The sequence below is a fragment of the Melitaea cinxia genome, chromosome 29 (genome assembly GCF_905220565.1).
Source record: "Melitaea cinxia chromosome 29, ilMelCinx1.1, whole genome shotgun sequence".
In the NCBI taxonomy this organism is placed as follows: domain Eukaryota; kingdom Metazoa; phylum Arthropoda; class Insecta; order Lepidoptera; family Nymphalidae; genus Melitaea; species Melitaea cinxia.
This window is the reverse complement of record NC_059422.1, coordinates 871,412-890,473: the sequence shown is the minus strand read 5'-3', so window position 1 is coordinate 890,473 and position 19,062 is coordinate 871,412. Positions and strand designations below refer to the sequence as shown.

General features: G+C 31.4%; 1 protein-coding gene across 1 annotated transcript; it reads left to right on the top strand.

Annotated features, from left to right (window-relative positions):
- The first annotated feature begins 358 nt into the window (after positions 1 to 358).
- Positions 359 to 13,368, top strand: LOC123667686. The gene is made up of 4 exons (XM_045601527.1): positions 359 to 560; positions 11,515 to 11,661; positions 12,338 to 12,436; positions 13,196 to 13,368. The coding sequence occupies exons 1-4, from the start codon at positions 359 to 361 to the stop codon at positions 13,348 to 13,350; spliced, it is 603 nt and encodes a 200-aa protein (XP_045457483.1). The 3' UTR covers positions 13,351 to 13,368.
- Positions 13,369 to 19,062: the final 5,694 nt, after the last annotated feature.

The window sequence follows — 19,062 nt, the reverse complement described above, 5'->3', positions numbered from 1 at the left end:
GCGTAATATAGTAGAGGAACACTGATAGTTTTTGCACCCGTGCGAAGCTGGGTTGTGTGGCTAGAAATATAATTTAATTTTGATTGTTTTTTCTAAATAATAATATTTTAGTTATGACCTAAGTAGTAAAAATCGTCAGACCTCTGACAATCAAGATCAAACAAAACATATTCCTTTGCGAATTAAAAAAAATATTTTGTCTTAAATGTCAAAGCATTTGCATCTAAAGAGGCACTCTTGCAAACGTTTTAATCAGAGCCGAAAACCATTGTTTTAGATGAAAGGCAAAACGATTTTCACCCTACTGGGCGTGCTGTATTTCCGAGCGCTCTGCGTCGTCACAGCCGACCAATCAGGGATGTCAGGCGAGAACAGCGAACCAATCAGCACCCTCGATGCGAGAGAGAAGGCAAGAGACACGCCGGAAGTGGTCCTGCAGTTGAAATACAACGATGGAGAACTGAATAAGATATATCTGACTCAGTTTAGGAAGGAAAGCAAGGGATGGCTACCCTCAGTGTCGGGTAGACGCAACTTGTGTGCGGACCTGTGTCGCGCAGGTTTTGTTATTTTTCTTTTTTCTTTTTTTTTGTTTGTTTGTTTCGGTTTTGTGTTTTTCTGAAGCTGGAGAAATGATGGATAAGGTATGTTTGTTTTATTATTAATATATTTTTATTGAAGTGTTATATTTTATTGGTATTAAAAAAGATAGTATTATGTTATTGGTATGAAAAAAGACAGTATTAATACTCTATGGCACTCCACTAATTATTTCAAACAAAGAGAGATGCACAAAAACGCAAGACGGTCATGTCGTTAACTGAGTGATCTTCCAAACAATATTTGATAACACATTAACAGTTAACTCCTTTCCTGTACAAAAAAAACCTTGACATTAAATTTTGTCAAAAAGTGATTAAAAACTTTGTTAAAAGAATTGACATCTATACAACTATATCTGTGGTTTGGTGGACATTTATCGAGCCAAAATTAACCCTTTTAATACAGTAAAAATTGTTATTTAAATTTATACGGAACGAGGTTCCTTATCGCGCGCTACACGCACTGAGCGGGATGGCAGCGAGATGCGAAAAGCATACCTAACAAGACTTTTTCTTGTTATTAATCATAAATAAATCAAATAAAATAAAAATAACTTTATACGAATAGGCGTCAAAAACACCTTCGAATTGCCATCTAGAATCCATCTTCGAATAGCTACCACAGAGAAGAAACGGCGAAAAACCGTAGTTGATCAAAAAAAAAACTTTTAATACAAAACCGGTAATATCTTGCATGAAATACAGCGTCATTTCCAGACATCTCTATCGACTATTTAATCTTGCATCGAATAATAAGCTTTATCTATTAATTTCTTTGTAATAAACACTTTAAATTTATGTTGAATTGTTAAGTTAATCACAAAATACTTTAAATACTAAAGTTCGCGTTTGAAATAAAAAAATCGTTTTTTTTTTAATGTAATTTTCAACAAAATCCAAACGATTAAAAAGTAATTCGATTTTTTTTTAATTCGATCGTATTGCAAATTATATTATTAATTATGTACTTATTATTATTATAATGAACGAACTTTTTTGGATTTTTTCGCGGATTATTCGGTTTTTTAGATTCCCGACGTTTCGGATACTTTACAGCAACCATGGTCACGGTAGGACTGGTCTGCATTAAAATCTTATAAACCGCGATTAAATCCAAAAAAAGTTGTTTTATTATAATTAGTGAAATTCGCGTAAACATTACAAAGCAATACTTATTATTATTTCGTTATATTATTGTACAGCTTATTTTTTTTCTAGTTTTACTCCTTATTTAAGTATGTCTAAAGAAACAGAAATTTAAGTAAACGCACAAAAGCCTGTCATCATTTATCTATATTTTAACATAAAATAACATAACAATACACTTTATTGTACACCAAAACAGAAATAATACATATCAGATTGATTTTAACAGAATATCATAAGTTACAAAGAGCGGCCTTATCGCATAGTTAGTATCGCTTTAGTTTTAAAATATTTTGTAAAAACATCATGAAATCGACATTAAATTAAGTATTCTTTAAATCTAAAGAAGTACCTATTATATATTTATTTTAATATCTTTAATTTATAAAAAAAAAACGAGTGTTCTTTATAGTCACACGACTGAAGTAAAATCTCTTTAGATCCATCTAACTTATATATCTCCCTCTCAACTTCCGTTCGACTCACCCGATCACACTTTTCGTAACGCTCTCGTCACGCCTTCACCAGCCTCCCCAAGTCTAGCGTGCGTAAAGAAGCTTTATTTCAGTATGCTATATCAAAGCGTTAGACATTACTTAATGTGTGTAAAAGTCATCAAAACGATATTCTTAGTAACAGAAGTACAGCTACTTAATCTATATAATGTTATAAAGCTTAAAAGTTTGTTTGTTTAAACACGCTAATCTTAAGAGCTACTGGTTCAAATTGAAATATTATTTTTGTGTTGGATAGCCTAATTACCGAGGATAGGCTAATTTTTGTCCTTAAATGAACGCGTATACAGCTACTTTCAGTAATAAAACTAAAAAATAAATAATTTGGGCTATCAATGCAGTTTTGCTTGTAATTCAAGAAGCAATTACCTACTAAAAAAAATGTACATTTATTAGTTAATTGTTACATTGTATGCTCTGTTACCAAAGCCTATTTAAAAAAATGAAATAATATTTCGTCTGAGTACACATCACTTTAAAACAATTTTTTTTTATAATGCAGCATAATTTTTGTTTTCTTTTTTTGAATTTTTTTTTTTATTCGGTCAAGCCAAGTTGGATGAAATAAGGTTTTAATTTAAAAAAAAAAAAATAGAAAATGCTAAATTTTTTTCCAATCGATCTTTTGTTAAATTTTTGCTTGTTCAAAAAGCCGTCGGTCTTTGGCCAGAGAATTGAAATTAGCCGGCAAACCACGGTCAGCTTGTCAGAATAAATTCAAACCATACAAGACTAGAGATACCGTCATTATAAATTCATTTTAGTATCTTTAAAAATCTTTTCTTAACTATTAATTAATATAAACCAAATTATTATAAAATTATTTAATTTTTACATTTATTTGATTCTGCTATAACTTTTATTACCTAATTATTGTTATTTTGTCGAGATTCCTAATCACTTTAATGTCGACAAAATACATACACAACAATTTCTATGTTTATTAAATAAAATTTAATTTTTTTTTATATCACTAGTTAGGCAAACAAGCGTACGGCTCACCTGATGGAAAGCGATTACTGTAGCTTATAGACGCCTGCAACACCAGAAGCATCGCAAGCGCGTTGCCGACCCAATCCCCAATCCCCCCCAGGAGCTCTGGTCACCTTACTCATCAACAGGAACACAATACTGCTTGAAAGCAGTATTATTTAGATGTGATCAGCTGTAAGGTCGAGGTACTTCCCCAGTCGGACTGCTCCATATTTTGAACAAGAAATTCCTGTTGTGCCCTACCTCAGTTGATTTAATGTTGTTAAGTTTTATTGATGCTATTTATTATCTTATTCTAGAGAGTTTTACTTAGCATTTGCGAATCATTCGTGATATTTTGGCAATATTGGCTAATATTGCCGTAATGGCATGAATTTATAATATTGGCTAACATTAACTCAAATTAATGAATTAACCACTATCCCAAAATTTAAAAATAAACGTATCTTGAATGAAAGTGATATTTTTAGATATTGTAATGTCATGGATGTATTTACTTTGGTGAAATTCAATATCCTAAATGAAGTTAATGATCCTTCTTTATTAATCGAAAAATGTAGACCCAATACCCTAAGAAATATCCAAAACTCAAAAAAATTTGTTGTGCCGAATGCTAGGAATTTTTACGGAGCTAGAATGTTAAACACTATTATACCTGCATTTGTTAATAAACTTCCCGAAGACCTACAAGAGTTATACCTGGACAAACGAAAATATAGAAGATCACTAAAAGAACATTTACTAAAATCTTTAAGCGTTTAATAGTTACAAAATTTTGGTAATAATAATAATAATAATAATAATAATAATAATATACTTTATTGCACATTTAAATAAAGAACAAAATTAAAATTACAAGCAATTATAGTAACAAATTGTACAACCAGGCGATCTTATTGCTAAAAAGCAATCTCTTCCAGACAACCTGATAATGAAAGGGATATTGCTTTTCAGATGGGCAGGTGGTAAACAGATTTAAATAAGTCAAAGAAAAAATAAAAAATAAAAATAGAATATATAACAATTATATATGCATATACATTATACACATACGTACGCAATAAAAAAAAAAAATAAAAACATTTACATACACACTAATATATAAATACAGTAATCGTATAATATATAGATTCATGGCAAATTTAATGATCTTTTATCAATTGAATGTAGTGAGTTTAAAATAATTATAGACTGAGGTAATATGCTTTCAAATGCTTCTTAAACAGAAACAAACTTTGAGCTCGTCTTATGGCCACAGGTAAGTCGTTCCATAGCAAAACAGCTTGCACAGCAAAGGAGTTTTTATAAAAGTTTGTTCTGTGACGGGGTACACGCAGCTTAAGGTTTTCTGATGACCTTAAAATTTCACTATGTGAACCAAGGAATTCGAACTTATCCTTTAGGTAAACAGGTGTTGACGGATGAAATAGTACACAGTACAGAAGAGACAATATATGAGAATTTCGGCGAAGACGAATGGGTAACCAGTTCAGTTTTTTACGAAATTCCGAAATGTGGTCATATTTACGCAAGCCAAATATGAACCGAATCGCAACATTTTGAAGGCGCTCAAGTTTATTTAACTGATATTCAGTGAGGTTAAGATAGCATACGTCAGCGTAGTCCAAAATCGAAAGCATAAGTGAATTCGCAAGCGCAATTTTGTTTGGAACGGGGAGAAAGTTACGTAAACGTCTCAATGACCCCGCGGTGGCAAACATTTTTCTACTCACTTCACTAATTTGGTGAGTCCAGGATAATGCTTGATCGAAGTAGATACCAAGGTTCTTCACTTTGTCCAGAAAAGGTAGTTTAACACCATCAAAAGAAATAAGAGGCAAATTTGTATAGTCAATTTTTGCAGTAATTTTCTGACTACCGATCAGGATTACTTGACTTTTTGATGGGTTAACCGTAAGACCATATTGCTTACACCATTCGGAGACAGTAGTCAGATCCGAATTAATCGCAGCTATAGTATTAGGAAGATTCTCAAGATTTGAAGATAGGTAAAGTTGGAGGTCGTCTGCATATAAGTGGTAGAGAGAATTTAAATTGAAAGTAATAGAGTTTATGAAAATAGAAAACAGGAGAGGAGACAGCACACCACCCTGCGGAACACCGGCTTTGACGTCACACCAGTCAGAAAAACTTTCGTCAAATTGTATGCGCTGCCGACGTCCTTGCAGGTAACTACGAAACCAGTCCGCTGCCAAAGGAGATATGTTAAGAGAACTTAGCACACTTACCAGTAGATCAAAATCAACACTGCTAAACGCGTTGCTGAAGTCAAGAAGGACCAGTACGGTAAGCTGCTTATTGTCCATTGCACAGCGAATGTCATCGGTAATTTTTACGAGAGCGGTAGTCGTACTATGACCGGGGCGGAAACCTGACTGGAGAGGACTAAGGATACAATTTTTGTTTAAAAACAGACTGATTTGTTGATAAACAAGACGTTCTAAAACTTTTGAAAGGAAAGGTAAAATCGAAATAGGACGAAAATCGGAAAAATTTGTTGGCTTAATTTTTTGGGAATAGGAATAATTTTAGCCAATTTCCAGTCCTGTGGAAATGTGCCAGATGTGATAGACGAATTTAGGATATTAGTAATGATGGGGCAGATTATGTCTAAGATGGGAATAATCATCTTACGACTAACACTATCGCAACCCTCCGCATTCGATGCAATGGACAATATATTCTTCCTAACATCACTCTGGGCAAAAGGACAGAAACTAAATGTTGGATATTCAGGAGTTGGTAAAGAGGAAATAAAATTTGTTGTCATCGTTTTGCTAACGCTATCCAGCATGTTACTACATGAAAAATGTTTATTTAGCGAATCAAGATTTATAGAGGTTGGAAGATTTTGAAGATTTGATGATTTACCAACTCCTATGGCTTTAAGAAATTTCCACACTTTGGCAGAATCTTCATTGTCAACGGACTTGTGGATGTAGCGTCGCTGTGCATCTCTACATAACTTATTGCAGCGGTTACGCAACTTCTTGTATCTTTCGCAGTTCAACTCAGAATTGTCACTTTTCAGTTTTAACTTAGCACGATTTTTCTTGGCAATTAACTTTTTAATGTCGTCAGTGATTACCTTAGTTTAAATTTAATGGCCTAACATGGTACGGTACGATAAAGATATCATATGATAATATGATATGCGACGCGGCGGCTTGGCCGGATAAGCTCTTGTGAGTTTTCGTGGCAGGCTTATGTATAAGTTTTAACTATGTGTTTTTTGTATTTTGAACAAATAATAAAAAAAAAGTCATAGTTTTATCGAAATGTAATCAGTAATCACGCATCATTAATCAAGTTCAATTGTTTTACAATTATTTTTATATGTAACTAGCTGTGCCTGCGACTTCGTCCGTGTGGTGTTTAACAAAAAAGTTATTGTTCGGTTTGCAGAGTTATAAGATAAATAAATTTCTTAAATAAAAGTAACCTAAGTTACTGCTTACTACGACAACTATTTGTCAGTGAAAATTCCGTCAAAATCGGCTCAGCCGCTTCAAAGATTACCCGGAACAAACAGACGGACAGACAGACGACAGAGATTTTGGTATATGTACCGTATGAATTTAGTAAGAAGCGGTTATTTTAATATTACAAACAGACACTACTACTATTTTATTTATTAATATAGATTTTATAGATTGGAATGCCATTGACCTATGAGCGTACCCACAGTGGAGTGAGTGAGGTGGAGCATTTCTCCCACCTCCTGCACTCCTGACTCGAAGCAAATAATAAATATTTTGGATTTTAATAAGATAATTTTAGCTAGATTTAGCCGTAACCTCCGCAAACTGTCATTGAAGTAGTGTACTCGTAGATATTGAAGGTAAATAAAAAGTGTCAGTCAATAAAAAACGAGTGTTCTTTAGACCACACGACTGAAGTAAAACTTCTTTAGCAACAGGCCTGCACTGTGTCTTAGCTATACGAAACGTAACTGGCTATGAGAGAGAGAAAATGTATGCTCACACCTCTCTCTCGTGCTCCATTCGCCTCGCCCGATCACACTTTCCGTAACGAGTCAATCGTAAAGATTTACTTCAAAAAGCCTTCTTATCGAGTTTTACATTGGTTTTCGACCCATCTTAAACAAATTCTGGATGATTCCATGCACCTCTATGCATCTTAATACATTTTTCATGATGAGATTGCTCTTTTAACGATAAGAACGCCTTTTGTACATATTTGCATTTTTCTTGCACAATATTTATTATATACATATATAACAGGTTCATATTGTGAAATAAACGTTATCTTAATTAAACAATTAAGTATTTAATGACTTTTTTATAAAATCTCAACTAATATCAAAATAATACAGATAAAAAATGAACATAACTAAATTACTGGCACAAATGTTTGCTTTAAATTTATATTTTCGCTAGCTGTGTAGCAGTTTCATACGCGTTAATTTGAGTAATACGACTTATTAAAATAGCTAATACTTGAATACCGAAATAGCTGAACCACTTTGGAAAAATACTTTGCTGATATTCCACTTTCGACAGCTAAGGCGCTTATATCATCGCCCGAAGTCGCCGAATCGTTGCTTAAACAAAATGTAAATGCGTGCAAAGATGATTTTATTTTTAAACCCATAGATGCTAATGAAATTGTTAAAACATTTAAAACTTTAGAAATTAAAAACACCGTTAACCTCTGGGGTATATCTGTTAAAATTATTGGTATAATTGTTGATATCATAGCACCCCACTTAGCGATTATATTTAATGAATGTATTATAAGTGGCGAGTTTCCTGATCTTATGAAGCGTAGTAAAGTTATACCTTTGTTTAAGTCCGGTTGTCATACAGATCCAACAAATTACAGGCCCATTTCTATTCCACCTGCCTGTAGTAAAATATTTAAAAAAGTGATTCTCGGTCAGCTTCTAAACCATTTCACAAAAAATAATATTTTACATAACAAGCAGTTCGGTTTCACTAAAGGACGCTCAACAACTGATGCCGGTGTCGAGCTTTTTATTTCGATAGTCAATACTTGGGAGGAGTCGCGTGATGCTTTAGGTGTATTTTGTGATTTATCTAAGGCATTTGACTGTGTTCATCATAACACATTAATCAGAAAACTCAGTCACTATGCCATCAAAAATACCGCACTAAAACTTCTGAGTTCTTATCTTAGTGATAGAACTCAGAGGGTTGAAGTGAATTGTACTAAGTCGTTTGGGCCTCATACAGATGTGGGTCCCACAAGGCTCAATTCTTAGTCCACACTTGTTCTTAATATACATAAACGATCTACGGTATTTAGTAGAGAAGAAGCATGAGATTGTATTGTTTGCTGATGACACTTCATTAACATTAAAAATACGTAGACAAGTAACCAACTATGACGATGTAAACAATGCTCTCTCTGAACTGGTACACTGGTTTAGAGTGAATAACTTACTTCTCAGTGGTAAAAAAACTAATTGTATCAAATTTTCTGCTCCAAATGTAAAACAAATTGATATGCATCCAAAACTCAATGGTGATAAATTGAACTTAGTTAACTCAACCGTTTTTTTAAAAATCACCATTGATTCAAAGTTGCAGTGGGGACCCCATATCTGTCAATTAATTGACGGATAGACTGAGTTCTGCAGCGTACGCGGTTAAAAGAATAAGGTTATTATTAACAGATGTCGATACAGCTACATTAGTTTACTTCAGCTACTTCCATAGTATAATATCTTATGGCATTTTGCAATGGGGCAATGCGGCTGATATTAATGTCATTTTTATTCTGCAGAAAAGGTCTATCCGTTATATTTATAAAATGGGATGTAAAGAATCTCAGAAAGAGAAATTTAAAGAGATCAACATTCTGACCTTTGCATCGCAGTACATTTATGAAAATATAATGTACATACGGAAAAATAGGAATTTATTTGTTAGCCGTAGTGATCGACATGCCTCACATGATGTAACCCTCAAGAAAAACCACAAATTAATATTTCCTAAATGCCGGCTCAGGAAAAAGAGTAGTTCCTTTATAGGAATATCTATCTTATTATACAATAAGATTCCGGCTGCGCTTCAATCTCTGCCTTAACTGAAGTTTAAAAAAATCATCAAGCGAACTTTATGTAATAAAGCCTATTATAACATCAATGAATATCTTAATGATGAAAAGGCATGGGATTGAATAAAGCTCGACTAGACTATGTCTTTGAACTCAATCTGTAAATATATATAGTTAAAATATTGTGAGCAGGTGACGTGTGGTGGTTTCGACACACACGATTGGCTGTCTCGTATTTGTCCTGATCATACTGTTACTTTTTGTCTTGTAGGTACTTTAAATTTTTAAAAGAGTACCGAGAGCTTTTTCGTCCTGCTTTTTTTTCTCTCTGCCTACACTAGGGATATTAGTTTATCTTATTTATTGTAATATTTAATAAAACCGAGGACATAATAGGAAGGTAATGTTTACCGAGACATTAGAAATTTTAAGTAACTTAATATGTTGATTATTTCGACTAAGTTAAGGTTGCACATAACACTGGGTATATTACCTATGTTTGTAATGTACCCAATGTTAAGATATAAATTTTTATTTTATTGTTTGATTTTTTTGCTGCCTTAACTTTATTTTATTATTGTCGTTTTTTTTTTTTAATTTATTTGTATTATTATTTCTGTATAATGACATCGACTTTCGTTAAGTGTGTATATCACCTTATGACGAAATAAATGTTTTCAATTCATTCCATTCCATTTCATTTCATTTCATTTCGTTTTATTCCATTTCATTTCATTTCATTTCATTGCATTTCAGTAGCCTTTCTCGGTAAATGGACTATAGAAAACAAAAAATACTTTCTTAATTCGAATCGGTAGATCCTGAGATAACGCATTGAAACAAATTCTTCAACTTTATAATATAAGTAATATCTATGAATTGCGACTAAACGTACTAAAATTTGCGACTATCTCTCTTCCGCAGTCGCCTGTCACTGTGAACACAACTATTATTGATTTAAAAATGATAAGTTGATAAAATTGAAAACGTGATCAAGGTTGATCATATATTGATAGGGTAATATATTTTTAGTTATCAGAAGCGGGTTTATTTCAAAAAAGATATAGTTCAAAACGATTTCAAATCAATGATAAGGAAATACGAAAAAACAGAACAGTTATCTGGAAGAAATCGCTCTTTAATGATAAGATCGCCTTTTTACATCTTGTATTGTATATTTTTTTATATGTGTGTGTGTTTCGGTATCTATTAAGAATATATATATATATATATATATATAATCGTGTAATCCACGCGAGTGAAGTCACGAGTTGGAAGCTAGTTGATAATAACTATTTGTAACAACAACATTCAAATATGTGTCATTAGATTACACGTTGTTACAGATTGCGTTGAAGAAATAAAGGTTCACTGCTCGTTCCCCGTAGGTGATAGCGTGATAATATGTAGCCTATATGTTGACCTGACTTCTTAATAATATTCGTGCCAAATTTGACGTAAATCAATGCAGTACTTTTTGAGTTTATCCCGGACATACATACAGACAAACAGACAAAAATTCTAAAAACCATATTTTTGGCTTCGGTATCGATTGTAGATCACACACCAAGTATTTTTTTTTTAAAATATTCAATGTACAGTTTTGACTTTCCTACCATTTTATTATATGTATAGATATGTATAGATTATAGATTATAAAGAGGTAATCTTCGCAAATACTGATCCGATCATGAAATTTTTTTTCACTAACAGAAAGCTACAGTATTCAGGAGTTATATAATATATATTTTATTGATATTGAACCAAAAAATCTGTGAAAAATAATAGTATATGTAAATTAAGTCGGAGAAATGCGAGCGAGATGAAAACCATACTATATATTTGCATCACAAAATAATAATTTACGCTCAACGAAGTGGGCACGGGTTGGCTAGTAATTAAGTAAATAGTGATTGATTTAAGTAGTATCTAAATAATCTGCAGGAAATTAATTAGATTTTCAATCTAAATATGTACGATTTTATTTTTGTGTTACCCACACATTAGAAATTCTAAACATTTTTGAATTCCATTCCATAATTCCAAAATTCCATTCCAATTCCATAGCTTAATTGGCTAGAGCGCCGACACGGTCAGTCGGAGACGCGGGTTCGATCCCCGCTGAAACGGTCAATTTTTGATATGATATTCAAAAATTTTTTTCAATATAAGTGTTATATTAATAACATTTTTAGGTCTCGGAGGATCGAGCTGCGGTTCCACATGTCTGGACCTGGTTCCCGTTGGTCTGACGATGGCTCTTGACAACGGCAATGAGACAGATCTCCAATATGGCGAGCCAAGGGATGCTGTTTGCCCCGTGCTTTGTGAAAACGGATTAGGTATCAATAAACATCTATTAATTGATAACCCCTTAGTGAGTTGTATGTACGATACGATTATACCTGTAACATCCTACTGCTGGGCATCGGCCTCTTTCTCCATGTAGGGAAGGGATCGAATCTTAATCCACCACGCTGCTCCAATGCGGGTTGCCGGATATATTCCCTACTATGAGTACCTAACGATCGCTATCGCGTGTTATCAGCCCTGACCGACAGCTTAATAATAAATGTACTTTATGAAGCACAGTGGGAAGACCCACATGGTCGGAAAACCAGACCATTGAGAGTTGTATGTAAAGCGAGATATTTATAATGTTAAAAATAAAAAAGTGTGTGTGTATTTATGTACGCACGTAAGAAGTTATACTTCATTGGCTAGCTAACTTCACGTTGCTAACTTCTTCTTCGTTGACTAGCTAGCTTCAGGGTGTCGGTTTTTCGTGACGGTGTGCGCGCTGGATCGTAAAGATTTACTATCATAATTATTCCCTAACGCGCCAAAAGGAATGTATAACTTCAAAAAAGATTACATTAAAATTGAGAGGAGATATAATTTTGAAATATATAAAGAAAAAACAACAGGTCTATACGATATTGTGCAGAATTAATTCAAATCTGTAATTTCGTCCAGTACCATTGCAAACCTAATTTATTGAATGTCGTTTTGATACAGGTCAGCCTCTATGCAACTGCGATGTTGAGGTTGCCGATACGGTCGACTGGAACGCGGTATGTGGGACGTTCTGTGAAACAGACAGATACGTTCTATACGGTAAGTTTACTCATACTATATATAATACCTGTACTGTGTGGCTACGGTACTATAGAATATAGCCACTCCCTCTCTTCCTGTAGGTGTCGTAAAAGGCGACTAAGGGATAACACAGTTCTACTACCACCTTGGAACATAAAAAGCCGACCGGTGGCGGGATAGCCATCCAACTGCTGGCTTTGAAATACACAGGCCGAAAACGGGCAGCAGCGTCTTCGGTGCAACAAAGTCAGCCCTGCGGTCACCAACTTGCCTGCCCAGCGTGGTGACTATGGGCAAAACACATGAGTTCACGCTATTTTTGGCGTAAACTTGTGGAGGCCTATGTCCAGCAGTGGACTGTGGCTGTAATAATGATATATAATACCATTTCTAAGCAATACACAATAGTTGAAGTCAGAAACAAAAGATCAGTCAAATAGAAGGAACAGTTTTTCTAGATCCCTATATATAAATAAACAAAATTTTGCTGGTGAGTTCAACTTTTTTTAAAAAAATACAACTAGGTCAATATAAAAGCGTATAAATCACCTGATGGTAAAATATTACCGTAAATTATATAGTCTGGAACACAAGAAGCATCGCAAGCGCGTTGCCGACCTTTTCCCCAATCCCCGCAGGAGCTCTGGTCACCTTACTCACCACAGGAACACAACACTACTTCCCCACTCGGGCTGTCCCGGATTTTGAGTAGAATATTTTCTGCCTTGCCCGACTTCAAAAAAACACCTCAAATATGTTTTAATATAATTCCTATAGGTTGTCCAGCCTGCGATGACACCAGGATCGGACCAGCTCAGCTCTCATCAAGGGTCTTGAACACCTCTCAGGGTTGGAAATTATGGTGTAACGTGCAGTGCAGACAGGGACAAGGAGGCGCGGCCTGCAACTGCGACAAAGCCCCCTTTCTCTAAACCAGAATACCGAAAAGACCAGAGAAAAGAACGAAAAGACCAAGCAGATCATGAGCGTAGTTGTAATTAGAATTCAAAAAACTACTGTTATTATTTCTTTTTAGTTGTTTCTTGAATATTTTTGACAGTCAATATCTTTTGTAAATTTTGAACAAGTAAAAATTTTATTAATTCAATTTAAATATCTTAGGAATATAGAACAGAAAACAAAATAGTATTTCTAGTATAAATATTAATATATAAAAATAATTCTGTCTTTCATAACTTAAATATTGTATTTATTAAACAATTAGAATTTATAAATATTGTAAAACGTAAATATATAATTATTTAGAAAAAAGCATGACCAGTGTTCGTTGACCGCTTAGGTAAGTAATTTCATTTAATGTACCACTTATATAATAATCTATAAGTATATAGGTAAATACATGGCTATAAAGTTTAAGTAAAAATATTTTGTGATCTATGAAAATTTATTATTAACACCTAAAGTATATCTATCTTCTTCTTTCTTATGTAACATAACATGAAAAAGAAAGAGATAGATATAATGCCAAACATGAACACTATTATTTAATATAAGTAGTTCTCACTTTTTGAATTTTCATGTGATCACAATGAGTTGATTAAAAAATAAGTTTAATCTGTATATATAATATGACGACTGTGCGAAAGACAATATTTAATTAGTAGTAGTAATGGAAAAACAAAGTTTTCCTATGTAAAATGTATTTTAGATACATTCAATTTTATTAAATTATTTACATTTATTTATTTTTTTGTTTTTTTTATTTTTTTACTTTCCTTTTTAACCTACCAGTCAATTACTGCCAAGACCTCGAGACTCTGTGGCTTCAAATTAAAAAAGTAATACCTCAAAGGTCAATGGCAAATTAATTTGACTCCCTAAATTTTTCAATTTATAATATTCGTGAAATTAGTGGTCGAGTAGTCGATTGAAAAAAAAATAGTAACTCGTTTTTCTACTCTGTAAATATGTACATAGACAAAAAATCTTTTTTTTGTTGTTAAAAAAAAATACATTGCAACATTAAGTAATACCATTTTGACATATTTTAATTAAATTTTATTATTTCATACAAATAATAACTAAAAAAAAGCAACATTAAAAGATAATTTTCGAATTCATTCATTCAGATTAATGGCTTCCAACAGTGCCAAATTAGCCAGATGATTTCGCTAATGTCACGTAGAATGGAGAAGTCACGAAGGATGATTAATCGGTGCGGTTTAATTTTAGAATTACTTTAAAAAAATCCTTACATGTCATATCTCCATTGTAACTCACAGACTGAAATAAAGAGTATAATAATAAAATACGGGGACTCAGACTTACAAAGGAAATATTTATCGACCTTTTAATGTTGTACTTTGTTATGTTTTGTTTTTAAATTGATTTATAAAAAAAAAATAGGTATGGTATATTTAATTTTGCTGAACACATCCTAAACGGTAAAACTATATTTTGTTTACGGTTCTACAATATTTTTTTTTTTATTGTTATTTAGAGAAATAAATAATGATTATGAGTTTTAAGTAACTAATCTCTTAAGACTCATAACGTGACATTTTATAGTTTATTCCCACTATTTTGCATGAAATATTGTCCTTTTAAGTAAAAAGATAAAAAATACAGATAAAGATAAAAGGCGCGCGGTATGACAGAAATATTGGTAGTGAAAACGTGTAATACAACGAAACAGCAGTCAAGAGTGGCGACGTTACGACAAAACGACTAGATGGATTTTGATGAACTTTCACAAAGATATTAGTTATACTCTGGAATAAGATAAAGCTAAATTTCCTTTCGGTATCTACCATTCTAGATACATTACCACGCAAGTAAAATCACGGGCCAGAAGCCAGTGTTATTTAAAAAAATGTAAAAAATAAATAATTCTGTTCGTATTATTTTTTACTTTATTTCATAATTAGAAAATATCTCAAAGAGTCGCTCCTTTAACTTCTAAAGAAATTAGATAAAAATTTGCTTTTTGCATTATAACTACGATAAAAAGGATATTTTGAATTAAGACATAAGGTTGAAATTATATGAGGAAATTGAATTTAATTTAATTAACTGATTTAAATCGCTATTTACGTTGACACGGAAATAAAGAAGCTATTCACGCTAGGAAAAACGATTGTCGTAAAGACTAGATAGGTACGTCTTGTATACATATAATTGATTCAATCTGTAACATCCTAAAATCTAATGTTTAATGATAGTTTGGTTTCTTGAACTTTTTTTTTAAAATACTCTTTTTTTTTTAATTTGTATTAGTTAAGGTTCGAGTAAAAACTATAGCATTAGAGTGACTGTATCTGTATGAGTGATTATATATAGTATTAAGGTGTGAATGTGATGCATATGTAGGAAATTATATGTGAAGGATAATAATAAAAATATAAATTTAAATAAATCAAAATTAATCACCGAAACGTATGTATGTGGATAGCTTCCGAACGTCTACACTAATTTGGATAATTCTTTTTTTTTAGTTCGTTATTGTCAAGAAGAAGTTTTTTTCAAAGTACATAAGTAATTTTTTGGTAATATTTAAAATAATTAAAAAAAAAATTATGTTTCAATAAGAAAACTGGATAAAAAACTATATATTTTTTAAATTTTTTTTTTTGTTTGTTTTCTATGCGAACAATAAAATGTATGAATCTTGAATATTTATAATATATATGCGTAATTGTATTGTAAAATAAATTATAATAATATAAAAATCTAATGTTAAGAATATAATAAAGTTTAATATTTAAGAATTAGGTTAAAACAACCAAGAAATATCACAACAAACAATATCACGAAAGTCTTCCAGTAGCCTAAGTGATTAGATGTAATTTAGACTGTTAAATAATTTTAATCTATTAGAAATAAAAAATATATATTTATCATTACTTTAAAATATACTCATTAGATATTTATTTAAAAATCTTTAAACCTTTTTTACTTATTATTTAACAAAAAATGTATAAAATATGATACAGCAAGTGTAAACTGAACATTGGGATGATGATTTTTATATATGGCAACTTACAAAGGTAATAATTGGTATCTCTCATTTAAATTTGATGTTTGAAAAACAAAGTTTAAATTACACACACATACATTTACTCCCGTGCTTTTACCGGTTTATCTTTCGTGTGTCAGTCTTCATTATTTTAATGAAAAAAAAAACGACATTTGTTTTTCATTTTAAAAATTAATTATGTTAACTTCTTATTGTTTTATTACCAATAATAAAATGTTTAATTAAATATTTGATATAGGTTTATGTTATTATACTATATAAGCCAGTTTATAATATACCTACCTACCAATTCTAACAAGGTAATTCGAGTGTCGTTATTTTATTCAAAATTCGAATGGAACTTAATTTTACAGCTTATAATTCATAGATTGTAAACTAGAATATTATTAATAATTTATTTATTCATACTTTATCGTGCGACATATCTACATAATACATATTAAACATAGTTTTAAGATAGATACAGACTGTGCAGTACAATGTACGGACTTATGGCTATATAGTTACTTCTTCCACACAAGCAATGTAAAGAAAGGCTAAAATGAATATCGAGATAGGGTAGGTAATACAGTTGGAAACTAATCACATGCAAATAAAATACTAATATTTTATGTTATATGATCTTATTATAAACTAATAAATATTAGTAAAAAAATATATACGGCACTTATACAAAAATATATACGGAACAATATCCAAATCGAGACGGTGTCATGCGTTAAAAGCAATTCCGTATACTTGTTAACAAGTTTTAAAAAATGTAGCAGGTTCTCAATTGAACTGTAATTTTTATGTATACAACCGCACAGATGTCGATTGCCATATGCCTATTCAAATTTAATTGAGATGTGATTTATAACTTTGAGCTATCTCTAATAATAATGCGAAATTAATAATAGACTATTACATATTTTGACTATTACATATTTTACCTACGTTGTTGTATTATTTGTCGATGTAAATTGATGTCTGTTTTTATTTTTCGTTTGTGAGCAAACTCAATTATTGATTTTGATTTTAATTATCTATTATACTGCGCGTGAACTGTCAAACGCATGGAATGTCATTGTACGCGCGAAGGACCATAGCGCGAAGTTTAAATAATCGTTAACTTTTCTTGTAATTTTCCAATTTCTCAAAATTATTCTTAACGCATTACACTACTCAATAGGAAGTAAGAGAATTAGATATACGGAGATGTTTGAAATGAACAAAAGTTTAAAAATAATTAATCATATCTGTTTATATAATTATTATATATCTGTATGCATAATAATTATTATTAATATGCGTGATGATTATGTAATTATGAAAAATATGATTTTGTCCCATTCGGTGTCGAGACCCTTGGTCCGTGGGGTCCTAGTGCTATAACACTATTTAAGGAAATAGCAACAAGGTTATTCGACGTCACAGGAGACCGAAGAGCTGGCAGCTACTTCGGACAAAGAATTAGTCTAGCTATTCAAAGGGAGAACGCTGCCAGTATCTTCGGAACCTTGCCTAAAGGGACTCCTTTTAATAATATTTTTTAGTTATTATATTATGTATATATATATATAACCTAAGAATAAACCTTAAGTATATATATATATATATATATATATATACTTAAGGTTTTTTTTTAGTTTAATGTAATTTATCTAATTATTATTATATTATGAAAAATATATAATATAATAAAAAGCGCGCTATATGTACGTAATTACTAACTAAAACGCACAAAATCATCTAATACTCGAAATATAATTATTAAAATTGAGAAATCACTGTTGTTAATTTAGAAATATAAGTCTTTCTTTCTGAAATTATAATCCGAGATGTTTTAAAAAATTTGTTATATTAAGTAAAATTATAGGATAAATGAATATGTGTAGGTAGATACCTACTTTAATTAGTCATTTATTTATAACTAAAGATTGCATAATCATTGATAAATTTTATAAGAACTCTTGGTTAATTATCCCATTGGATTTTGTAATTTATGTCTTTAAGTTCAACTTTAAGCACGTAAATACAATTTGAGACGCCTGTTCCATTAGTCACAGCGATTAGCTATTATAGACATCGGCACAATTTTCAAAATAAAAATAAATAAAATGGAATAATATTTAGTACTAATTAAATATCTATACGTATTAAAAAGTTAAAGTAAATTTGAAAGTCAGCGATCAATATCAATGCTGATAATTATAACACAAATGTTTGTAATAAGCTCTTATTATATAATTCATAATATGTTAACGGACTCTACCCAGGATTTTATTCTGTTGAGTGTGAGGTATTTATTTTACTTTTTATTTACTATGGAAACCCTTTACATATGCCTTTACATGTTTTCTACCGTATTGTTAGTTAGTTGTTTTTTTTATGAAGGTGTATATGTAGATGATTCCAACGTATGTTTTCCACGTATGTTACGTGTTATTATAACGCGGATATAATAAAAATGTATGTATATACATAAAATACTAGATGTATGTTTTGAATTAATACGTTGTATATAATTTAAAAATGAATTCCTAGTTATTTCACATACATGTGTAATTTATTGTTATATATATATATATATATATATACATATAGGTAATTTTCAATAATATTATCCTATGGAAAAAAATCTCATAAAACACGAACAAATGCAGAC